General features: G+C 33.1%; 1 protein-coding gene across 1 annotated transcript in view; it reads left to right on the top strand.

Annotated features, from left to right (window-relative positions):
- Positions 1–2092: 2092 nt before the first annotated feature.
- The window catches only part of LOC149376059 (fatty acyl-CoA reductase 1-like), a 128995-nt gene continuing 103960 nt past the window's right edge, over positions 2093–27127 (top strand). Inside the window, exons 1-5 of the mRNA XM_089590133.1 lie at positions 2093–2280; positions 3233–3454; positions 4363–4626; positions 10893–11120; positions 12316–12468. Of these exons, the coding sequence (XP_089446259.1) occupies positions 2093–2280; positions 3233–3454; positions 4363–4626; positions 10893–11120; positions 12316–12468 (1055 nt within the window). The remainder of the gene's footprint in view (positions 2281–3232; positions 3455–4362; positions 4627–10892; positions 11121–12315; positions 12469–27127) is intronic.

The raw sequence follows: 27127 nt of genomic DNA, 5'->3' as shown, positions 1-27127 counted from the left end.
AGGTAACGTGGCTGGTGTACGCAATGGGATAGCGTTATCTAACCCTCTGCACCCTACTTCTAAGATCTCGTTTACATGCAAATGCATCCGAGGGAGAACGGAGGGATGGAGCTGGGTAAGCTTAAGATGATGTGGCAGAGGCATCGGAAAATCAAGCGTCATGCGAACACGGGGGTCGTTCGATCAATTTCGTGTTTGCTTTTTTTTGATTGCCATTTTTTTACGCATCCAGAAATGTCAGTTTGATAAACATAAACCGTTCACGACATTCACTCTTTTTGGTACATCCGATTCAAAGATTAGATTCTGCTTTCTTTGCATATTTCTGCTTATTATTTATACTTTTTTATTGATTTTAATTAAAAAACGTCAATAAATACAACTACTAATAACTTACTTGTACATCAGGTTGAATTGATTAGGCTTATAATATGCGTATGTATCATTTACGGAAGTTCTCGTATTTAACTGTAATTCTGTTGAACGATGATAAAATTACTATACGAATTTTACAATCTAAAAAGGAATCGCAAAGTTTGACTTTCTCTATTTTCTTCTCCGTTTGCTAAAATTTCTTTAATGCTTTAATTATTTCAGCTCATTACCACATCAACGTACCCATAAATTAATGATTTCACTTGTGGAAGGATAGTAAATTGGGATATCGTCATTAATATTTCTAGTTTTTTTTTTTAGAGTTAAAAAATGACAAAGTGGGTAAAGAGAAAGATTTATTGCAGTAATGCATCCAAACAATTTTTTTCGGGTTTTTTGGCATTTTATCAAACAAGGTCAGTTGTACAAAAATTTAGAAATAATTTTTCTAAGTTTGTACCTAACTACTTGAGATAGATCAGGTACACTCCACACCACAAAAAAATGTTTTATTTCTTATAATGTATATACTTCGATAAATTGACGCCTCATACAAAGTCTATCCTTATTCAGATTTTCCAATATTAATTTAAATAAGAAAATGTGAATAAGGCTAAACTTCATACGAGGCGTCAAAATAGTTCTTTTAATTTACAAACAGGATGGACTGTTTGCTTATTAAATTTTGTCTACTTCGTACATCTATTTTCATCTGGCTAAAAACGTACGGTGTTATGTATTTAACCTATGAATATTTAACCTATACATTACAGCGTTATTACGACAAAAAAATGAAAATAGCTTGATGATGAATTTTTGAAGCACCATGCAATATACTTTTAACTCTAGAACTAAAAACTATTAATACACTAATGCAATTGTAATCCAGACGATCCTGTTACTTAATAGAGCTGTCTGATATTAAAAGTTATATAGGTATTTATTTGTCATAATTAAATATATTTATACACTGAGAGAAAAAAAAGTGTTATTTTTAATAGTAAAAATTATTTTTATTTTAACAATTAAAATTATGGTTTGAAAAGTTAAAATTATGGTTAGAACAATAAAAATTTTTATACGGGAAAGTGAAGTTTATTAGGCGATCCTTATAAAGTTTACAGTTCCAGCATAATAATGTTTACTATTCTTACCATAATTTTTACTATTTAAGCCATAACTTTTACTAATAAAACAATAACCTTTGCTATTAAAAATACAAATTTTTTTTCATTGGATTTACTATTCAGAATGGTAATTTTTTCTGGAATTTCCGTACAGTTTTGATTATTTTTTTCGCTCAGAGTGAATAAAAAATATTTACTAAAAATTTACATATGTTTTGTGTCTAGATATCCTTTTATTAATTGTCCAGAGTCGTGCATTGAACAAAAAACGTTTTTTTCCAACAGCATAAGACCTAGAGGTAAATACTACCAGAGCACTAAGCAAAAAAAAGTACTCTAAAATAATAAGTAACGCAGAGGGACCTGAAGTGGCATACACGATGATCTAGACTAAAAGTACATAATACACTAGCTCGTGTGCATTATCCTTGCATCTATAAGCCTGCAATGGCCCACTAAATATCGAGGGGAGGGGGCCCACCTCTTTCCATGTTCTATACCTATCGTAGTGCATCTATCTGCAGTGCTGGGCCCACTTTCTTTCGAGCTCGTGCGCGTTTCTGATCTGCGGGGACTGTTAGTCTGCGATAATGTTGCTGCGCGAGTGGTACGGAGAGCGAGATATTCTCATAACTGGAGTGACAAGCCAATTGGGCCGTAATTTGTTGGAAAAATTATTGAGGTCCTTTCCAGGCGTCAAACTCCATCTCATCGTGAGGATTCGCGATGGCGTGGAAAAAGACGATCGCGTTCAGAAGAGCATTTGGAGTTCTCCGGGGTAGGGTGATTTCCTGTTTTTATTTTCATTTCTACCATTTTCTCTCTTTCTCTCTTTCTCTCAGTCCATACGAACAGTGGTACTAGTTTAGTGAGTTCAAAGTGTAGTCTCTGTCGAGCACCTTTTGTATTGATTTGCCAAGGACTAACTCGCACTTCTTATATTAATACGATATCAATAATGATATAAGTTAGTGAGTATATGAATCTCATGTATAATTGGCTGTAGAAATTAAGACAATGTTGCTTCAGTGATCTCTGGTCTAAAAAAAGTTTGCCACTCCAACATTTTTTATGTTGTAACTGTTGTAATGGATTTAAAACATCGAAATTACTGAACATAAATTAATATTTATTATAATCATTGTACATAATCTATGATAAAAATTATTTAAGTAAAAACTTTTTTTTGCTTAATATCATTTAGAAACCAATGCTTGAAATAGAAAGCTTTGAATAACGAGAAAATATTTTTGCTATTCAACTTACTAGAGTGAAAAGTAATATGAGAACGCAATCGTGTACTCAATATAAAATTTCTAAAAAAAAAGTTTTATTATTGAAGTAGGTATTTTTCTATATCTACTGCATCTCCAAAAAAAATGATTTTTTTGTTAATTAATAACAGAATTTTTATAAAGTATAAACTCTGTAAATAACTGTTTTACGCAAAGCATAGAAATTGATTTATTTTATTATAAACCTCTTTGGTGAATAAACTCGTTCAATAGCTCATAAATTGTACAACAAGAACCAGCACTGGGGGCGTATAATCTTGCATCATATTAATCAGCTAAACCACATCATTGCGTTTTTTAAACTTAAGCAATCAATACAAATACAAAAAATTACAAGAATTTTCAGTCACACAAGAAAGTAGCAAAAAAAAAAAAAATTACGAAGAACTTGAAATACGCCACTGCATGAGTAAATCTCGACTGTCTTCTTCCCAGCTTCGCACGGCTTCGTCAAGAGAGACCCGATGCTGCTTCTTGCATCAAAATCTACGAGGGTAATCTTGTCCATACTCATCTTGGCTTACAATACTACGAGCAGAAGGCATTGGCCAATGTTAGCATCGTCTTTCATGTAGGTGGCAATCCCGCATGTCTTCTCGAGTTCTGTGAACAGCTGCCGAATCTACGAGCCGTCGTCGTTGTCGATGAACTGTTGAGGTAAGGACAAGTTGTAAGAAAACTGCTTTCGTGCAATGTATGATTTAAATCTGAAGGTGCGAACTTTTATAACATTGAACGAAAACGCAGGATACTATCAACAGGATCTAACCTTTTACTTTTAAAGTAATTTCTAGCAGTGGCTACTATGAACGTTTATACGCAGTAAGGACCCAAGTCATTACATAATTGAGTCATAAACCGTATGCTTTTCAACCAAATACAACAATAAACTATACTGTAAATTTAAGTTTTGTTTTAATTTTTACTCGTTAAAACATCTTTTAAGTAATAATACAGTAATTATAAATGCTCAGAATCTGCATGACATAAAATATCTTGTCACTAGTTTAACATGCTTGCAACGGTGTTGAAACTCTAACAAACATGATTGACGAACAAAGCTTTTTAAGTCAGTTGTTTGGATTGAAAACTGTATAGTATAGGGCCAAACAATGAACAAATTAAAATGAGTTTCACAAAAAACAACAATTTTTACCACACCATATTTACATATTTGCTAACAACTGAATTCTTTTCATTACGTACTTTCAGAGTTTTATGTTTCAAATACGAGTATTTTACTATATTTGGTGGAAGTTTGGGGAAGTAATGGGCAGAAAAACTTATTTCACCTAAAGAGTATCACTTATTTTTAAATACGAAGGCTTATGTGTGCTCATGGATAAGAGTGTTGATCAATAAATTGGTTGCTCATTAAACCCGTAGCCCAAACTCGTGAATTTCTTATTTTTAAGAGCCAAAAATTCTGTAGAAAAAAAAGGTCCAGAAAAGAGTGTACCTACTTACTCACTGGATTGCATAAGCTACTTAAATATTAATTTTGCTGACAGAAATGAAATATTGGAAAGCAAAAAATTCAATTTTCTTGCTTTCATACGTAATAGATGCAAGGAGGACCAGATAATAGAGAACCACATGGGCCACGACAACTTTCCAACGGACCTGCGGTTGGGCATAGTTCGGCTTCCACCAGTGGCTCCAGCCTTGCGTGAACCAATGCCTGGTTACGTCGAGCTGCTGAAAGCGCCCACGGCCGTGATGGTTGGTGCAGGATACGTGCTGGGTCGGAGTGATTTTCCAGTTGAAATTGTACCCATCGACGTAGCGACTAATACGCTCATAGTGGCCGCCTGGGACATTGGGCAGAGGTTGGTTATGCGATTACCGCTTTATTGCAATGATTTTCTCGTCATCAAGTACACTGAATGTCAGACTATTATGTCCGTCGATGGAATACAATCGATTGTATAGTGTCCACTTTTTTGGATAAGTTAAGCAATTTTTTTAGAACGAAGTTTTTTATGTCGCGTTACTCGGGGGGCTGAAATTTAAAAACCGACAGATTTTTTTTTTTTGAAACGAAAGTGGTTTACCCGGAGTCTCTTTCTCTCAAGTTTCCCCCCTTACCCCGTCCCCCACATCTACTGTTCTCTATACACTTCCCCTCTCCCCACTAAGTATACATGCATATTACCCAACCGTGCTATACTTTTCTGTTTCTACACACCTTTACCCACCGTTCCCCCTCACATTTCGAAGCACTGAATTTTTAAACAAATTTCAATTTTTTTTCCCAAAATCATTTTTATTTTACTTTGAATTTTTTTCCTTTACAATTATAAAAAAAAAAAAAAAAAAAAAAAAAAAAAAAAAAAAAAAAAAATTAAAATAAACATGTAGAATGGAGTTGAAGAACGTATCAATTGAAAAACGTATCAATGGTTTTTAAAGGCGCTTATTTCGAATTCGAGAAACAAATTATGTTACATTATCACATATTTACATAAATAAAGTAATTCATTAAATCAGTTATAAATGAATTATGTAAGATCATTCTATAAATATATTTCGAGTTTCATGTCATTTTAATGGTTTTTATGGGTACTTATTTTTAATTTGATTATTAAATAATGGCACAATGTCATGAAGTAAATATATAAAAATAAAACAAAAATTGTATTAATGGGCTATAAAATCGAAAAAAAAATAAGTGAAAAAAAATTGTTTTTTTTAATTGATAAAATGAAATATAAATATAACATAAAATAAAATTACAAAAGACATGAATAAATACAATAGAGTGAAAAAAAAATGTAATAAAAAAGGGAATGAAAAAAAATTAAATAAAAAAGGGAATAAAAAAAAAAGATTAAATATGAAAATAAAAAAAGAAATTAAATAAAAAAAATACAAAAAAATTAAAAAAATGTTATAAAATGAAATATAAATATAAATTAAACAAGAAATGAAAAAAAAAAATACAACAAGAAATTAAGAAAAAAATAAAACAAGAAATTAAAAGAAAAAAAACAAATGAAAAAATTATAAAGGAAATTAAAACAACAAACCAGGGGGTATTGATGGGTCATGGGACCCACGGTGAAAACAAAGTTCTTTAAACATGAGATGGGTATAGACACAATTTCTCTGGTAACAAGGGGGTCGCCAGACCCACAGGAAGAACGAAGCTCTGTAAACGTTAGTACTGCATTCATGTTGTTTACTAAAACAAAAACTTGAAAAACGAATGAAAAAAAAAAAAACAATTAGTAGTTTAGTTCTTCCTGTGGGTCTAGCGACCCCCTTGTTACCAGAGAAATTGTGTCTATACCCATCTCATGTTTAAAGAACTTCGTTTTTACCGTGAGTCCCATGACCCATTAATACCCCCTGGTTTGTTGTTTTAATTTCCTTTATAATTTTTTCATTTGTTTTTTTTTTCTTTTAATTTCTTGTTTTATTTTTTTCCTAATTTCTTGTTGTATTCTTTTTTTTTTCATTTTTTTTTGATGGAACCACTCATTACACATAAAAATGCAGTTTAGTGTAAAGATATTGCACTAAATTAATTTTCTTTTTCGGTTCTTGTAATGAAAAAAATAACAAGTTTCCAATACTTACACTCGTCTTACTTCTCTTGTCTGTTTTTACTTTTTTTCAGACGATAAATTTTTAGGTGACATTTAACCATTTTGTACAATTTTATATGCGTTCTCTTGTGGAGAATGATTTTCAAATGAAGTCGTATGATTATTTGTCATGAATACAAGAAAAATATGATGCTGCCGTCTCTCTCGCACTCGTAACAAAATTATCGCATGCGACAACTTTGCATAGTAGTGGTAGATGATTAGAAAGATACATTTTATTTTTACGAAACATGTAGTCTTTTTAATTTAACTTGAACCCCAACTTTTTTTGGCCATCAGTACTGTTTTTTTTGTTTTTTGATTTAGTGAATTTCATAATACCCCTTTAGTATCAAAGAGAGCACAAAAACTCGCTTGTTACGAATGAAAAAGAATAAAACGCAATAAGTTAAATAGAAGCTTATTTCCGTACAGTTAAAAAGCGTGACAAAGATAAAATGGCTCGTCTTTTAATTCAACACGAGTAGGTATCTCTGATAGACAGTTTTATAACAGTGAACATTACTAACTCAGCACGACAAATTGAAAACAGACTCGATCCCCGTAATCATAACGATCAACCAGCTTCCTTCGATTGCGCTCCAGCACAGCAGTAGCGAAAAAAAAAAAAAAAAAACTAAAAGAGTCCATCATTGGCTCGCATGGAGCTCTAAATTGCAAACACAGCTCCTTTCTTTCGCGCGCGGCAGGAGGATATGCAATAAACGTAAAAGCAAGCCAGCGCACGGTAACGCACTTTCAGCAGGTTGATTTTCGAGTGGCGCAACGAGTCGGTGATTTTCCACGCACGTGCAGCTCTTGATACTTTTTTTTGTTTTTGTTTTCGTCGCTCATAAGTTACGTAATTGTGTAACGCGTGTTAAAACACTGCAGTAGCGCCGTACACGAGAGTTTGCCCAACCAAATAAGGGAGAGCGATAAGGTCACTTGGACCTGCGGGTCAGGTTTAGTGAAAAATTCAGCTGACCGCCGCGTAGGTGTAGAAAGTCATGTGCGGTGAAAGTCCGCGCTCGAGTCCACGTGTATGTGATGTGGCATATGCAGCACAAGGCAACACCGGAGCCCCGACGCGGAAACGATGCTTTGCTCCAGCAGAAATCTCGATTCCTGCGCAGGCAATCGAGCGAAAAGTTTAGCGACGAATTAAACGACGGCGCCGACTTTATTACTCGTCTCTCTCTCCCTTGGGGGGGGCCCTTTGCTCCGCGTTGGCTCTTTCTCTCTCTCCGTTTACAGTTGACATCATATGCACTCGGGATATTACATTCGGGGGGCAATGTAACAGCTTAAGCGAGGAGAGTTAGTACCGAACTTTGTCATTTTCGATAAATTAAATTTGCACCTGCTCGTGCGAAACGTGAATTTAGAACGAGGGCTCGGGTGGGAAAGCTGGGACAAAGTTACGATTTTACGCGCTTGTTTTGTTAACAATATGGAAAGTGTTGATCAATGACTTCATGGTGTAGGGAGTTTCGTTTCAAAAGAGCTTTGTATGTCTCGTTGCCATTAAAGTAATCAAGTCTGGCAGTTTCTGATGAAAACTTTATTGTATCGTGTGTAGGTAAGAGTAACTTTTGGAGCTCCTATACGAGTGTATATACATAGTCAGAAATATAATGTCAGCCAGTGTAGTGGTAAAACATAAATTCATCTCGTTTCCCTTTTAGTTAACAAGTTAAAAGTTTAACTGTTTAACGACCTGACCCACAAAAATTCAACATTTATGGTATTTTTACTACTACGATAAGTGAAACATTGATGTGTTCAAAATAATGTTATTATAATTTTTTGGCATGCTCTTGTTTCTACATGTTGTAAAAATTTTTTATAATAATTGCAATAGGAAACATAAACAATCTCTAAATTTTTATACAAAGTACAGTCTTACGGTATCGTAGTGTGCATAGGTGATCGAGATTTATTATAGTGCACACGTAAAAGACATAGGACAATGATCCTGTCAGTTTTTCAAAAAAGAAAAGAACTTTCGAAAAAATTAAATATAAAAAGAGCGTTTTTACGAAATTCTCCTACGTACCTATACACATTTTTTTTTATGATAAAGTAATAGTTTATTGGGTAATAAGTGCTTGAAGCAGGAGGTTTTAACGTAAGTGTGGCAATCACCACGTGCACATTGTACTTGTATAAGCCATTTCTGGAGACCTTATTGGTGTACAGATTTCAGCTTTTAGTGCCTTTTTGTGCATCAGTGTGCAAATGATATGGTTATTGTACGCAAACGAAAAAAAAATTTTACTTTGTATACCGTAATTACACTTTACACGACTATTGAAATAATTTTTAGGAATCCTTGTATGAGTTCTAGTGTAAAAGTTATTGACATCGAAATTCCACCAATAATACTCATTGATTTTGACGTAATGATATACAAATCAATGGTGTGAGAAGTTGGGCTCAAATAAAATAATAATACGCACATTCCGAAAGTATTATCGCTGGCAAAGAATACTTAATGTAAGGCACTCAATCCAGATTTCGATACTCATTATCTATAGTCATATATTCTAACAAAGCATTTTTTAAAATTATTTTTACATGTACTTTACCAAAGTCAAATTACACGTCTTACGAGTATTCATAAAAACAAAAATAACATTTTTTACTTATTCATCACACATATCTCAACCACATTATAAAATATGCTTTGATCGTAGGCTTTCTATTTTTTTAAATTGAATTTCAGTCTCCTGATTTTATGTTCTAAGAATATAACCCAGTAATTACTAGTTTCTTAATAAGTTAAAAATCGCTCGTATTATCACTTAATTGTTTTTTTTTTTTTTTTTCACTGTCAAATACACAAAGAATATATCCATGATATGTATGAACAGAATAATGTTTTTGCATCAGTCAAGAGATTTTTTTAGTCAAGTGTTGTGACATCGTCAACAACTGTTTGCCTATCCATTAGGCGAATCAGAAAAAATACTACTTGTTTAACCAACTAAATGGTTTTCACAACGAGGTTCCTTGTACTCCAGCGTTTACTAGGTCTACTGATTACCTTCTCAGTACCAGTAAATAGGAGTAGGATACACATACTCGACCATTCTACTATTCCCCAAAAAAAAAACCACAAGACCTGAAATAACATTTCTTGACAAAGTGTTTGAAAAGTATCGAGTCAATTAGAGATTTATAACGAGACTCCGTTTATTATCACTCGTTCCGTTCTTCCACCCACTCTCTCTTTTTCCACCACCAAAGGTTTGACGAGTTTGCTGCTACGAGGCTTATGAAAATTCAAGCGTAGGTGTGCAGCGAATATCTTCAATATCGTAGTGGCAGTTTTCGTTGCAGCTGCGAGAGTGTTCGTACAGACAGACATTTATCCCAAAATAAAACTTTAGTAGGAGTGGCCACGAGTTTTACCCCCAACAGTGCTTCAGATAACATATTTAACACTGCGTATCGTCACTGTATGGTACAATTGGCTGCAGTGGGTAGCGAGATTGCGTAATAAAATGCTTACATTGAAGTGTTTGTAACGTTTTATCGCATACTATTTCTACTGCACGCACGTGATGTGAAACTTTCAGCATCGCATTATTTACGTGAGTACTCTTGATTTATGCTTGCCACCCCAACACATGTTAGACTCAAGACTATCCGTACAAGAGTTTTCCTATAAATTAAGTTATTTCCGGGAGGCTGAAGCGTTGCGTGAATTTTTGTCTTCAGAAATGGCTCCCGATGATTTTTTGCCCCTCCCGTGTGGGTAGAAAACCATACCGAGAAGAAACTTGGCCATGTGCAGGTAGTGCCGGGGCACTTTCGAATCTACGCGCGGCCAAGCGATTCTTGTCCATTCACGAGGAGTTATTATGACAGGATGGATTTATCGCGAGCCGTAAAATTTCTTTCTAGCATTGTTTTCGACATCTTGACCGATACGTGAGAACGTGGCTCGTCGCTCATGCTTCTGCGAATTGCTGTTGAAACCCGAATGGAAGTAATTTTTTTCGCTTGAATTTATTGAAACAGTTTATTAATAGCAATCCAGCGAATTATTAGTATTGCTTTCTGTGATATCCTCAATTTTATACGTTTTTATGTACAGAATATATTAAAAATGAAAAACTGAAGAAAAAAAATATGTTTGATGTGGTTGGTTACACGACCGAGTTTTTTTTTTTTTTTGTTGAAGAGTAAACTTTTACTTTGTTGGTCTCAAGATTGAATATCGATCTTCGAGGCAATTGCATCGAAACACTGCTGCTGTAATTTTTCACAAGTACTCCAATAAAACTACCCTTCGTGCATAATATGAATATTAATTAAAATTTAAAAAATTTCTTGATGTGCAAGAAAGGGTGATTGGGTTTTTTGCTTTGATATTTTCGATCACAAAATCAATTTACCAGTGATTTTATGAAAAAGACCTAGTATCAAGTTATTCACAAATTTATTTAAGTTTATAAAATGATTTAATAAAAATCACATGTTTTTATTTTCTTTAGGAGAACGATTTCCGAGCCTCTTTATTACAATGCATCAACGATCGAGTGTACTTGGGGAGACATTGTTCACAAGAGAAAACGAGGATGCGACAAATACAGATATCCAAGTTTTGGGCTGCAAGGCATCACTTCGTCTATTATTTTGCATTGGCTCATTGTTACGGTCTTTGAGTGGCTGCCATGTTTGATAATTGATGTAATATTTTGGTTGTTTAATCGACAAAAAACGTAAGTATTAAATATTCCATTAAAAGAAATTTTACAAAATAAATAATAAAATTTTGAAAAAAGAACTGTAAGCGAGTAAGTACTAGAAAGAGGTTGGAAAGGGTTGATAAGGCGATTAATTAAGAGCTGAAAGTATATAATTATAAAAAAAAATCGTATTTTTCTTTACATTTAGGGTGTAGTTATAAAAGGATATGGGATGAAAAACAAATGTATGAAAGAAAATATTGTCAACTTTAAAAAAAAACTAGTTAAGTGAGAAATTACTATTTGTATAATTGAATAATACGGATACATCTTCGGTGAAAAAATCCAATGGGTACCGTTTTTGAAGTCGCGTGTAATACAGAAAATAAGAATATAATTTTGATAACTACCAAAATTATGGTGCCATTAAAATCTTTGATATTTATACATTACTATTTAACCATCATACACTCAATTGGTATCTTATACATGCTCTACGATTTGGTGAAAAATTACTACTACTACTACTGTTTCACTGATTTTTCCTATTTTATTTTGACATTTAATTTATAATACACCCTATAGTTATTTATTTTATAAAAATTAAAATCTATTATTTATCAGGACACCTCAAAGTTTTAAAAAGAAGTTACACTTTTAATCCCTATTTTGTACTTAAATAATTATCTTGACAAACCATCTTGGCGTTAAGTAGATAAGTGCAGAAAGACATACTTGGAAAGAATTCACGCAATGAAAATAGCACCATACATGAGTATAAAAAAAATTAAAAAGGGATACTTTTGCTATCCTTGAAAGTGCATACGTCACGGGTGAAATTTTCATTATATTATGTCCTCTGATAGGTTATTTATGAGGGAACCATATAAGATTTTTGACGAAATAATGTATAAATCTTGTAAGATAAAATAAGTACAGATATAGTTTTAATGTGATTTATAAGCAATCGGTGTTGCATAACTGCAGTTATTGTAAATTGTGAGCTTTATTGTCTTGCAAAAAAAGGTCAAAATTACTCGAGGTAACCAACACTCTGAACTAGTTACTTAACAGGTTGTAACTTAGTAATCTTAATGTATGTATTTTTCAGAATGCTCCAAGAGCACAACCGAGTACGTGGTCTTCTGAAAGATTTTGAATCGGTGGGCTACAGAACTGTCTAAGTAGAGCGTCAGAGGATCAACGAGTTGGCCCTAAAACATTTAAGTCCAGAGGAACTGGATATGTTCCCACTGTATTCCGAACCGATAGATCTGGAAACTTACATCCTGTGTGCAGCTGCAGCGACGCGGAAGTACCTCGTTGGTGAAAAAAATTTGACGATTGTGCAACGTTTCATGCCAACAGTTCTGTTGCTCGCGTTTATTAGTTGCTATTTAGCATTTTATTATTGTCAATCGTAGTAGAAGATGATTTTCTGACGAATTGATGTTTTTTAACTTATGTCCATTAGAAAATTTTTATTTTTTGGGGTTTTAGTTAATTTTGATACATTCATTTATAAAGGCAGTTGTCATTCAGTTATTCAGAAGTCAGAAAAACTGACAGAAGTAATATTTCTTTTTTTAATTGTTACTTACAAATACTATAACGGTAAATGTTTGGACTTTATAATATTTGGATAACTTTTAGTAGGAAACTGCTATAAATAAAAAGATGAAAATTAGTTTTAACTTTTGAAAATTCTCAAGTTAAAAAGAGTTTGTACATATGTATATACAAGTATGGATGAAGACAAAATTTGTATCATTAGTAAATTAGTGAATCTTAATGAAATCAAGAAGCTATGAAAAAAAAAAAAAAAAAATATTAGAATAAAAACATGGAATAATTTAAAGATATATCAAAGTTTATTTCATTTTAAGACCAGTATGGTTTTTATGATTTATGTTACATCATTGGAAAAGAGAAATTCTTTATTAAAGGGGCTCAAATTATTAAAGCCGTTACTTTTTTTGTTGCATTATTAAATATAAAAATAATACAGTCTGTATATTATAAAAAATTTTCACTTTATTTAAATGACTAGCTTAGCAAGAAAGTAAAAATTTAGATTATTTGCTCCCTACTGTATTAAGGTGGTAGTCGATCAAAAACACTTTTCTTACGATTTTTCTAAAATTTTGTGTGTACCTTAAGATTGCTATTATTTATCATGAGCCTAAATTTGAAGAGGCTTAGCGGTATAGTTTCGGAGATATTAAAGTTTCAATGTTGAACTTTTAACACAGGAGGTATAGAAAAGCGCCGGATTGGGGGTGGATTTGTAAACGAAATTGCTTATATCTCTAAAACGCTTCTTACAATGTTTCGTAAAAAATAGTATGATATAATTTATATTATAAAGCAACTGTGGTTCTAATTTAAAAGAAATCAGCGGTATAGTTTTGTTGTTCGAGCTTTGCAAAGTTGATAAATTCAGTGAAATTCGCTCCGACAGCGTTTTTATTTTTCGAGATAGTTGTTGAAGCGATATATATAGTATACGCATACGCTACAGCGCATTATGGCACGCACTGTAGAGTGCTCGACTACTACCTTAATACAGCATACTATAAAAGGACTTAATAATAGTTACAGACGTAATCCTCAATTATTCTAGTTAAAAAATTTTTTCTGTTATGGTGGTTTCATAAATGTAATAAAATTTTTATAATAAACTCAAATCTCTAGCATACTATTTATTCATGGACCTTAGAAAATTTCTATAAAATAGTTCTTTTTCAAATTATCTGCAAAAGTTTTTTGAAAATACAGTACATTTGTAAAATTCATAATAGCAGACATTCGCGTTAGGGACACAAACTTCTGCCTGTTTCGTAATGGTCATTATAAGTTATAACGAACTGCATTTTTGATAAAATATGGAAACTGTGAAATATTTGTAAAATTAAAATCGTAAGGCTTTTAAAAAAGTGGCTCAATTTGTTCGTATCCTTATTTACTTTTTATTTTGAAGTTATTCATGGTTATCATCATCAAAACAATGTTAATGCGAGTAGCAGTATAAGATAAAATTAATCCCACACTTATTGGACAAAACACTAGTACTGCCTTAAAATCATTACCAGGTGGTTATTAACAACACCCTAGTAGCTTATATCATTAAAATCGTCCTGGCTACGACGAAATTTCGAAAACTCATTTATGGAAAAGTGTTTCTCACCTTTTCTTTGGTCAAATCCATTCATATAAAAATTAGAAAAAATATCATATATCTAAATTTGTCAACAATCAAAACTTCTATGGTACAGTTGAATTTCTTGTGGATATCGGCAAAAATGATCGCAGATTATCTTATACGTTTTATCTACTTTCGATATGAAAAGTTGTAAGCTCCTGCAATGCCGTTTACTAGGTAGAAAGTTTTGCTTTCTTTTCTTTAAAGAAAAAAATGCAGCATACGCATATTATACGTTATATGCATATGGACTCACGAGGCAATAGCAGCAAAAGATTTGCCACTGGATAACGGAGCACTAGTACGTGCCAAACGCGAGTATTGTACTTTAACAAATACGGAGAACGTGTACACTAAAAAGTAAAAAAAAAAAAAAAAAGAATGAAGCGAAAGAGGAAAAGAATACTTTTTTCTGGATTCTTGAGCTTATCTAGGCTGTGCTCCGTTATATTAAGTACGGAAATTAAATTTTAAGTAGTCGCGTGCAGACGTTATCCGTTGCTTAGGCTCCTGCTCTTTTTTTTCTCACTGCCCACCTTCTTTTCTCAGGCTTATACATACAGGATTAGCCTCAATTTATGCCAGTTAGCTAGGCTTCTTTATTTTTTTCTTAGTATAAAATAGATGCCAGATTTTTTTCTCAGTTTCTTTTGATTTATGGGTTTCTCGATGATTTTATTGGATACAAGAACTTAAAAATTTTTTTTTCTTTTTTTAGTAAAATATTGAAAGCTCAAAATTTTTTTGTAGTAGATGCGTTCTTTATGGTATATGTAACATATTTAGTATGATAAGTGTTAACACGCCAAAGTTGAATTACTATCAGCGAAGCCATAATCTAAATTTATATTATTTTATTAAAAAAGTATTAGCTTGAAAATGATACAATTTAATAGAAAGTATAAAAATATACCGTGACACGTATCACGCATTTAAAATAAATCACAGCAACTAATAAATATTTTGTAAAAAATAAAAATGATAAATTACTATAAATAATTTGGCAACTTTCTTAAACCTTTCTATTTTAAACTATAAAATTAATACAAAACAACCGAAAGATAAAAATATTTTTGTTATTTGCAAAATATATTTGCTCTCGTGTTAAATCTGTAATATAGTTGTTTAAAATCATACAGCCTTAATATGCCCATCGATTCTTAGTACCATAGTAATATCCTTTAAAAATAGCATTTCTATTTATTCGCTATTTTAGCACGATTTTTAGTAAACAGTCATCGTCAATCATATTTTTCTCGAGGTCCTTTTCAATTTGATTCTTAATTATATGGAAACCGTATGACCTCATTAGTAAGAAAAGGGTGGAGGGGGACGTGGTTTAAAACATATGAGTAACGTCATAGATGTACCTCTAAATTTATATACACGTTACTAACAGCCCTTTGATGCATGATATTTTTAGCTTTATCCTGAAACTCAGTTTAAGCAAAGGGGTAGAATGGATCCAAGGATTATTTGGGTTCCATAAATATTTTTCATATCGAGAAATTTAAAGACCTGGCAAATTTCTCACTACCAATTTTAACGCGCCGCAGGATAAAGAGTATTTTTAATTAAGTATGTTTTTCTCCAAACAAATAACTTAAACCTACATCACCCCAAAATCAAGAACCCGACCCCCGAATCCTCAAGCTCTGTACTATTGAATCAAGATGAAAAATCCATAGAATCCTAACGCTTTTATTCTCGAACTATATGGTTATGTTATAAATATTATTAATTTCTCCGAGACTTATTATAAGTAAGTTTGATAGCAAACCTAACAATGCATTATTAAGTACCTAGCTCTAAAAATCGTTCTTATTGGTGTTTTAATTTGACACAACATGATTTTACAAATTTATATTCCCACCCTCGTAGTTTTCCTTACACAAACAATATTAAGCTCAAGTACATCCTGTTATACGCACGTACAAGCTTGTTGAGCTCATCTCCTCTACTTGACTTCCCATTTCCAAACATGTAATCTAACAAAGTGTAGGGCAAAAATTTCGAACCAACCAAATATTTGTCTACTTTTTCACAGTGAAAATTAGCCAGTCGATTATGAGGCTCTTTTACCGTCAAGCTTGAATCAGATGGCGCCAGGGCACGTCGCGGCTGTCATACTTACACACTGTCAAATGTACAGTTGTGTATTGTGTTCGTGAGCCTATCTGATGTGTAATGAGCAAAGCAGAAGACATAACCTTTGTAAATGATTGCTGTTGTTTGCAGACAATTTTTGTTTGCATTTACGTTTAAAGATAGTAGGAAAAATGAAGTGCAGTGTAATATCCTGCGATAAAAAAGTGAAATTTAAATTTTCTTCTGATAGTGTGATAAAAAAAAATAAGTGGCTCGAAGCAATTGGGACACCAACATTTTTGCCGCTCCCAAGTCATGGCTTACCTGTCCACGAGTTCTGCTTTTCTTTCGCTGACTCTTGCTTCTTTCCTTTTTAAAAGCTTTTTCAATTCTGAAACTTTTAAGCTCCCATAATATTCTTTCTTGTCTTCCTTATTCATTTCAAAATTTCAAATATTGCGCTTTACCACTACACTTTAATTTCCTATGTACATACAATACTGAAAAGTAATGTTGTGTAAGTGAGACGGCCATGACAGCCGCGACGTGCCCTGGCGCCATCTGATTCAAGCTTGACGGTAAAAGAGCCTCATATGAGCCCTCGCGTTCCCAATAACGTTTCTAAGGTGTTTACAATCACAGGTGTAGGTAGCATAGAAAAGAAAAACACCGCGCGAGAGTAATGACTTTCTAATTATAGGCAATCAATCTTCTTTTTTGCCACGCATCTATGTACGCGTATACACGCGCGTATCGGTTTTATATGTGCACACACATGTATATTTCTTGATAAAAGCTACGGGCGAACGCTGTCCTCTGCGCACGATTTTTACGAAGAATTATGAAAATTGCGTCAAAAGTATACACGTATCGACACGTATACGATACAAGCACACAATGGAATGATTCATTGCAATGAAATTCATCGGGAAAAGTCGATACTTTATTCGACCCACGGTTTTCATTAACCTTAGGACCTTCAAGTACCGTACTAGTCAAATTACTGCGCGAGTTCGAGTTTGACTTCGGCAGCAGTGTCGATAATGCAGACGACGAGTGTACCCGCATCAGTGCGTAAACACGTACGACTGCTAATGTGACAGAGTAGTTATTCTTTAGTAGTAATTTTACTGCTCGTTATTTTTGTCAATAAAGTATTTTGAAATAATGAATGAACATTAAAAAAACAAAAAAAATATTGACACCACAAGCATTTTCGTTACTACTCACTTTTTAAAAACCACGCGCTAACATATACCAGTATAGCGGCTTCCCCGACTTCCTCTTGTAATCACAAAACCAGTATTTACGTTCATTTTTGTTAAATATCTCGAGAAATTGGCCATCAACCCATATTGTGCTCAACACGATCCGAAAGAAGAGGATTTTCTATACAAGTTCCTTATACTCACTTTACTCAGATTTTTGTTTTTTATTCGTAATATGTGATTACGTCACTTTTTTCTCGTTTTTTTGTATGTGCCTGTATAAAACATTCGAACTTTGAGCTTTAATATCTCGAGACTTTGTCCGTCATCAGGCAAACCTTAAGGTACCATTGGATTCAGTGGGTCTTCATCTATTTAATTACATAAGTCTTGTACCCCAGATTTAGGCGGAGGTGCTACCTTAACGCGCACAAAAAAAAAGAACACTCATCATCCCGATAAGATCCATCGCTTGTAGCCATCAGTCGCTGGGCTTATTAAAAGTTGGTAAGCGGCAGCGGTGTTTCAGACAACTTTTATCGTTTGAGAAATCGCACGCTGCAGGCGGTCAGTAAGGTAGGGACGCGTTGCAGCCGCGGATACACGAGGGATCGCGTGGGAGGTAGGTACATTTTCTGGCGTGCGCCTGCTGTTGGTGAGCAGCCACTGACCGCTTTGTGTTTGGCGCTAGCGCGTGAAGATGCTAATATAGTTGTGGAAAAAATTCGAGATGGAGATCCAGAGGGAGAGCAATTGCGGTCGTGTGAGAAATTTTTTTTTTATTTTTATGTTACCACTCGCTCCCAGGGAGACGTCAGACAAATGGACGATGCATGGGGAATAAACCTTAATTTTTTTTGTATGTGTGAGAAAATTTGGATGTTGAGGTAAATGAATTTTATCAAATGAAATAAAAGGAGGAGGATGAGAAGATAGTAGGACGATTATTGCATTTTGTTTTCTGATGTATTTACTATACTTGTGAAACAATACTCAAAAGAAATACTTTGAGGGCAAAAAAAGAGCAACATACGTTGAAAAATACTTTTCTCTTTAGAGCATGCGATCAAATATTAAATATATTTCTTTTAACTCTCCAAAAAACTTGTTTGTTTCTTTTTCTTCACATCCCATTAATAATGAATTTCAGTAAAAAATTTAATGTACTTGCATACTACAAATACTAAAAAAAAGTTTGTTTTGTACGAAGATGCATCAAAATTCAAAAAACAAGAATCTTTTTAAGCTGCTTCGAGATTCTAGTCTCATTGGAGCTACACTACTTCATTACTTTTATTTCAAAAATCAGTATTAATTTCAAGCTTGTACGTATAGCAAACTAAGGGATAGCCATCTTAATGTAAAAAAACAATTGGCAAATGACGAGTCAGTTAACGAAAACTTAACTAACTTGATAAAAATAAGCATCTAAGTTTAATTTCTTCCAATGTTTTGCACTTCTTTCGACGCAATACTTACTAATTTTGTCAGCTACACGTAGTGCTACAGTAAAACTCTTTGTTATCATCGAAAGTTTATCACCTCTCTATCCGACAAGATCATTGATACTGGTCGAGCCTGAGGCATGAATAGAGCCTGTGTTATGCCGAAAATTGGAAACTTACCATTGTTCAAAATTTCACTAAAGTCGATGCTATAAGTGCTCGTACGAGTACTGCAGATATATGTATATACCGGTAAGCCAAGCCATAACGGAGCAGGCCTTTCTTTCACAAAAGTCCGATGGATCGTTTCGCTCACCGCTCGCATCTTGAACATCGCCTGCATTGACATAATAGCGAAAAAAGTGATGAAAAAAAAAAAAAAAAAAAAAAAAAGATAACACTGAAAACTCGAATACGGATGTATGTGGACACGAACGCAAAATTCGTTATAGTTGCCGCTGTAGTTACCCTGTTTCGAATGGGTGCACACCACTACCATACATCAAATTAGTTGTGCTGTTCAAACAGTCGTACATCTGCGAGGAGTTGATGCAAACTTATACTTAATATGTGCATGCAGACACGCGTGCGGGTGTGTGCATTGGTTCGTGTGTATGAAAGAATACGCTTGCAATGGAATAACTTGGAGACCTTGGAGATGGTGTTTACACGGGGTAGGTACATAGGAAAGGCAGTGGTGCAGGAAAACTAGAATGTATCCGAGTAGGTTCAGTATGTGTGTGTACCTTCTTGTGAATAAACAAAGTGTGCTGCACTTGACGGATTATGCGTCACTATGTATTATTACTGCTGGACTCTTTTTGGGTCGTGCATATGTGTACACTCAAGTTTTCGAATACCTGTGTGCATCAGTTCTTTGTACAAAATCTTGATCGAGACTTTTTTGTCTCTATTTGGAAGGTTCTGTGGATCTGTAACGTTTGGACTACCCTTGAAGTGCAATGATGGAGTCTTATTAGAACGAAGTTCTTTATGTCGCGTACTCGGGGGGCTGGAATTTTATAACCGACAGAATTTATGAAACAGTAGTAGCTTACTGGAAGTCTCTTCCTCTCAAGTTTCCTTCCTTACCTCGTGCCCCTTACCTACAGTTCCCTACATACTTTTCCTCATAGTCCAAGAAACGTAGCTTTCAACTTACATTCATCCGGGTTAGGTGAAAACTTAATGTTTTATGTTACCGATCACGCTGATCACGAAAAAAATATTAAAAACTTACAATTTTAAGTAGCAAAGCAGCTGCAGATAGAGAGCTACCCCCACCACGCGATCACACCTCTTCTCTCACAGCTCTCTGCATAGCCGACGCCGCCGGAGAAATGACAGTGAAACTACGTATGTATATGTACATATATAAGTATCTACGTTTCGGCTGCTTTGTTTTGGCACAACACAACCTATGTATAAGTACTTAACATGAGTAGGATGCTTGTTCAATTTTTAAGACTATTCTAGTAGCTTAAATTTAGTTTGACTTTAACTCAGTAGATACTTTCGTTTTAATGTAAGAACGTTATTGTTCATAGTTAAAGAAGTTACATCCATGAAAAAAAGTTTTCAGCGTTCAATTCACGAATGTATTCCAAGCAAAAAAATTATTTAAAAAATAATACTTTTCCACTCTGAGGTCTGATAATTTCACTTGGAAATAACCTTATTTATAATACTAATACCAGAGGCATGCGTACAATTCAAAGTATTTTAAATCTTGTCAAAATTTATTTCACGAAAAAAAGTTATCATAAAACGGAGATTTTATTGACAATATGAGTATTTTTCAATGTAACCTTTGTAGCTCACATACTGTTTGTGTATTCGTAGTTCAATCGAACTACAGATCTTCTGAAAATAAAGAAAATATAGAACTTTTGGACCACCAAGTTTTGTTTTTCAATTCCTACAGTCGAAATTGTTAAAAAAAATAATTAATACAATGTCAAAGGAGTTTTATAACGCATTACTTCTTTTTGAACTTCGTCCCCCAAGCACATACCGTTTTATCTCCCCTGAATAGAAGAAAGTGCAAAGTAGCGAGACAAAGAGTAAGCAAGCCAGTGGAGTTGGACCATGCCTATAGGTATGTTTACTAGCTTCGTTGTAAGTCACTCTTTATACAGTGCAAGAGCGACACTTGCCGCCTGTAGCCCTGCCACCCTAGTGCACCCTCAGGGCGAACTTTGCTTTAAAACTTTGCAACACCTAGCTGAAAAGTCATGCAAGTTAACGTGCGAAATACCCTCGCAATGCCGCTTACCCTAAGCAGCTTTAACTTAGCGGCCCTCTATACCTACTACCTTTCCTCCCCCACCGTTCACCAAAAGCGGTTCGCTTTTCTCTTATGCCCGCGAACCGCTACAATTGAATGTGCACGAACTCCACTTGACTCGTATAATGCGGATACCACAATCCTCACTCGCACGTGTGTGAGAGGATGTATTATGGTACATGCAAGTGACTATACGCAATAGAGCTTTTGTTCGATGTGATTGCAGTTAATTCAAGCGTAAAAATCTCTCTGTAGCTATTCTAGCTAGTTTTCTAAGTTTTTCGCTGGAATCCTCGTTGGTTCATTTTTTTGTACAATAACACGAAATGTGACATTTAGTATAGAAACAGCCTTGCTAAAGGTATTTATGGCTTTGATTTATCCACAAAATCAGTGTATAAGGATAAAAACTTTATAAACATTTGAATATCATCCAGTTTATCGGCAAACTTGCAAAAATAAGACAACCATACGTCTCTTAACCTCAGATGAAATAAATCGCGTTGCACCTTTTTTCCTCCAAGTCTACAGGAACCTAAAAATAGAGTTTCCAGCACTGAACTATTGCTGATCGTGAGCAATGCTATTGATAACAAAAAAATTTGCATTGTGTCAAAGTTATACAGTCGAACAACAGGTTATAAAGGTTGCAACACGTAATTACCCAACTACCTCGTTTTACTTATCTTTCTCTCCTCTTTCTCTTTCTTCTTGTATTCCTCTGTAATGTTGAAGATAACAACATCGTATGATCAAAATTGTTTAAATATTACTTTTGAGTATTATAAAACTAGGCTTTGAAAGATAATGGAAATACATGCATAGAAGAAAAGTTAAGCATATAAACTAAAAACAATTATGTTTCTTTTTAATAAAAAATATAATAAAAGTTGACTTAACTTATACTTGAATCTGATGAACGTGTGTGAAAGAGAGACAGAGTGAAAGAGAAAGAGAGAGAGAGAGATAGAGAGCAAGAGAGGGACAGAAACAGAGAAAAATTTTTAAAGAATAAAAGATAGAAAAAGAAAAGTAATGTGAAAAAGAGACCTACCATAGCAGTTACTTTTAAATACAAACCAGCTATATGATAATGTAGCTCCTGGTAAAGGAATTTTTCTTCTCCTTTCTGCCTTCCACTTGGTATATCTCTTTCTTCCTAATAAAACAGTATCACCAAATGACAACATGACAAAATTCTAGCTTTCTACCAGCAAACAATTAAATTTCAGTTTACGTCTTTTACAATATTGGCATGGTTGTAAATGAAGAAAATAAAGAACATGACATAATTAAATAATAAAACATGTACATTTCATTTTATTACAACTATATTTATATGCTGTGTACAATATATAAACAAGTCCATTAAATCATCTTCGATAAATTATTTTATGCATCACCTGTTCCATTAAGAACATAATAAAAGCTTGATCTGAGTAAGCCACAAAATACTCCAACTAATGCATAATCATGAACTAGTCTAGCGTTTTTGGCATCTTGCAATAATAATTTTACAAGACATACATTCTTACTGATATTTTTGTCGTTTCAAACAGTCGTTCAAATGAGAAAAAAAAGGAGATAACGTTTTTCACCAAAGGAATCCAGTCATTATCTGAAACCAATACCTTAGTAACTGCCACTGGACGAAAAAAATAACAAGTGGTTCGAAGTCATTAAAATAAATGACAAGATAAAAGACAAAAAACTAAATTTTATTTTAATCACTTCACATCTCATTTATTTTAATCACTTTAAACTAATTTTCATTACTTTTGTCCAGCGATGGCAACTAATGTATTGGTTTTAGATAACGACTAAACTCCTTGACTAAATTTCAATTGATCAAGCTTTGATTACGTTTCTAATAAAAAAGGTGAAGCGTAAAATGATTTACCTCAGCTGATTATATGGACTTGTTTTTATACTGTGTACAGCATGTAATTATAGTTGTAATAAAATAAAAGTACTTTTTTATTATTTAATTACAGCTTACCCTTTATTCTCTTTATTAACAGCCAGAGCTATATTGTAAAAATTTTATACTTGAATTTAATAGTTTTCTAATGTCCAGCTAGAGATAAGCCATCTTGACCGTAATTTCGTGTTACTCTTCTATAAAATAGAAAGAAATACCAAAATTAAAAGTGTTGGACAAAAAACTTACTCTTCATGAAAAATAAACGATTTTGTGCATTGATTGATGAATTAAGAGACGTTACTTAGGAAAAATTTAATGCTTACTTGTCAATAGTGTTTATCTGAAAATAAATAAATTTGTATCGAATCATTTAGACACAAGGCAAATAGTGATGAGGAGCTCTTCCAGTTGTTTAAATATTTTCTGGTAAATTTAGATTTTTCTTCAAAATATTACAAGCTTAAGAAACTTTTTTTGGTAACTACGAGCACGTAGTTTAAAGTAAAAGAAAAACATAAAAAATACTCGAATTTCAAGCTTAATTTAATGCTGATGAGATCAGTAAAAGCAATATTAATGCAGCAAGTAAAGTTGGATTAAAGAATTTTCTTGTTTCGTATTAATTTTGTAATAGCACAGACGATATTAAATTGCTTAAAAACATATTTGAAGCGAAATTTCATTTGCTCTTGGCTAGTGGTCGTAAAAAACTTTTACGAAATTTTTTTTTAAATATTAAATTCTTAAAAAGTTAAAAATATTATTGAAACACATCTGTAACATGTATCGGTAATAGAATAGTTTTGATGACGGCCTTACTCTTCGTTAAGCAATAAGTCGATTAAACAAATTCCAAGAAATATAGAAAAAGAAAAATTGAGAATTTCAGACAAAATAATTAGTGTACATGAGAGTTTAAAAAACTTATAAAATTTTTCTCATTACTACTAACCTCGATAAACTAACTCATTGTAAGATCTATAGTAAAACTAATACTTGAACAGGTAAAGAGAATGTATATTGAAGGAGTTACATTTTAAAAATTTGTTTGTTGTGTGAACAGATACAAGATAACTTAACTTACACTTTAATTAGTAGAGACGTACGTAAGTGTATGTATGTTTTTTTGAGTGCACGCACGCATGCGTGTGTATTATAAAGACAAAGAAAGGAGAAAAAATAGACAAAGTGAAAAGGCAACAGAAAAAAAATCGTCAGATAGTGAAATAGAAAAAAATGAAGAACAGAGAAACAAGACCTGCTACAGCGATGACTGTAAAATACAAACCAGCAATTCCATCATGCAGCTCCTGGTCAAGGAATTTTTCTTCTTGTTTCTGCTCTCCTCTTTGTACCTATCTTTTCTTCTTAAAGAACAAAACCATAAGTTTAAAGTAATAAAAATAAACTAAATCATGATAGCCTAATACTATTTCGTCAATAAAGGAGGATTTCATCTGCTCTTGGCTAGTGGTCGTAAAAAACTTAAAAAAATTTTTCTTTGAATCTTTAAAATTATTAAAAACTAAGAAAAATCATGGCTTAAATAATTACTAAATACTTAAAGAATTTTACGTCCACTACTCAACAAAAACCACGGGAAGGTGGCAGATACTTTTGTCAGGAAAGGATCAGGATAATAAATTGGCAGCTGTTAGATTCTTTAAGAAATTAGTTGAGAGTGTTAGCATTTGGGCGTAAATATTAGGATGAAATGAAAGGGATGCGTGTGGAGTTAACGCAGCTCACATAAATGTTATTTTACGAGACCTCCATCGCATACTTAAATCTAGCACGAAGAGCTACAGGATTTTAGGAAAGAAGGGTATTTCTACAGTAGCGTTGGGCGTTAAAGACACCCACCACTGAACCGGCCTAGAGCTCGCGATTAAAATAATTTGTCAAGTTAAAAATGAAGAAAAAAAGTTGATAAAACTTTAAGGTAAAAATAGTTAGACTTACTTCCTTGCCTTTTTCCAGGCCGTCGCGAGCTCTAGGCCTAGCCGTAGACTATATCGCAGGGAACTTAAAACAATACTGTCTATCAACGCTGGACGATGTATTTTGAAACACTATAGTGTAACCGCTCGACGTATTAGGAAGTTTTCAAAGTGAGCGAGCCACTTTTATACACGCTGCAGGTGAGTATCACCTCCCACTCCCGAAAATGGTATCTATAGTGGGGTCTTCGAATCAACGCTCAAGCTAAACTGAACAATTATTTCGTTACTACTAATACTGCAATACGCTTTATTTAAAAAAAAATTCCTAGAAATTACCTCTAGTAGCAAACAAAGAGGATTTATATTTGAATGAGAATTTTAAAAGTTACTGTGGAAAAACAAGGGCAAGTTTCTTCTTATTATATATTTCTTCTATTTTAATGGAATTTTGATCCTTGGGCGCAACGCAAAAAAAATCTTGTTTAAGGAGCCGGGTTTTAAGTATAATTGTGCCTTAGATGCAAGCACGGTTTTTTTTTTCAAGGCTGCTGAGTTTACTTTATAAGAAATATTTGTTCATCTTTTCAGAGTGGGTGTGTGTACTCGCTCTGGTTCGGTGGACATGAGCGATAAACAATATTTTGTCTTCTGAGGGCACAACAGCCACTTAAAAATATCTAAGGTTTTCCTTAACTAAAAAGTAATTATTTCTGTAGACTTTTTACAGATAGTTTAGATAAATTATTGTATTGAGCATTAGGCAAACTCTAATAACAATGGATAGATTAATAAATAATCAGTAAACTCAAATGGTTATACTGCTAACTTCTGTATATTATTGAACGACGTTTTGACCCGTACAAAAACAAGTTTCAAGGCCCTCATCAGGTTCAAATAAAATCTACACAAGAATAACAATTAACTATTAGTATTAATAAATTATACAATAAAATTTCACTTTAACGCTAAATTAAAACTTACAATTGTCCGCTCAAACGAGTCGCGTCAGGCAACGCGCTGAATATTATTAATGCCAATACAAATATGTAAAATTTGCAAGCGCTTATATAGCTTAAATTGTCTATGTATTAGACTGTAAATATACGTTGTAATAGTTATTACAAATGCTGTCCCTATCTATAAGTCAATAAGTGTGGCTACTAAGATATTAAAATACTAAAAGCGAGAAGTACAAGCATAAGTCAACAATTTTTAATTATTATCAAAGAACAATTTATAACAATTTTTTAAATTATTAGTATCAAACATTCTATTAAAATTATTATCATTATTAATCTGTACGTAAAACATTTCTAAGAATAATCTTTTAATCTGTTATTCTCAACGTCCAAAATTTTAACGTTATCAAAATCAAAGGATATCGATGTTTCTTTCATATATTCTACCAGTGCCGATTTGTCTCTTAGGTATTTGCAATCCCTTCTATGTTCATTAACTCTTAATTTGAGACATCTGAAAGACTGCCCCACATAACAAGCCTCACCGTTACTTGAATTTATTTTATATACAATATTACTTTTCTCGCTAACATCAACTTGGTCCTTGCCTAATTTTATGAATTTTGAAAACTTATCTGTGCATTTAAAAATTACTGTAGTTTTATTTTTGTGAAAAATTTTTTCAAGTATTGGAGAAAATTTATTGTGAAAAGGAAGAACTATTAACTTGTTGTTATTAATATTTTCTTGATTTAAAACTATTTTATTCGTAGAATTTTTTATTTTAGCCAATCTTTTATCAAAGTATTTATTAATAAAATTTATAGGGTAATTATTTATTAGGAGAAACTTTTTTGAGATTTTAAGATTTTGTTTATAGAATTTAGAATTAGACAGTTTTATACTATGTTCAACTAATGTAAATAATATTGCAATGTTTTGAGATAAGGGATGGTGGGAATAATAATTTAAATAACATCCTGA

The sequence above is a fragment of the Copidosoma floridanum genome, unplaced genomic scaffold, assembly GCF_036245765.1.
Source record: "Copidosoma floridanum isolate Cflo_tuat_1 unplaced genomic scaffold, Cflo_Japanese_pri ptg000001l, whole genome shotgun sequence".
NCBI lineage: Eukaryota > Metazoa > Arthropoda > Insecta > Hymenoptera > Encyrtidae > Copidosoma > Copidosoma floridanum.
Note: the sequence above shows the minus strand (reverse complement) of the source record. Positions and strands in the feature narration are given on the sequence as shown.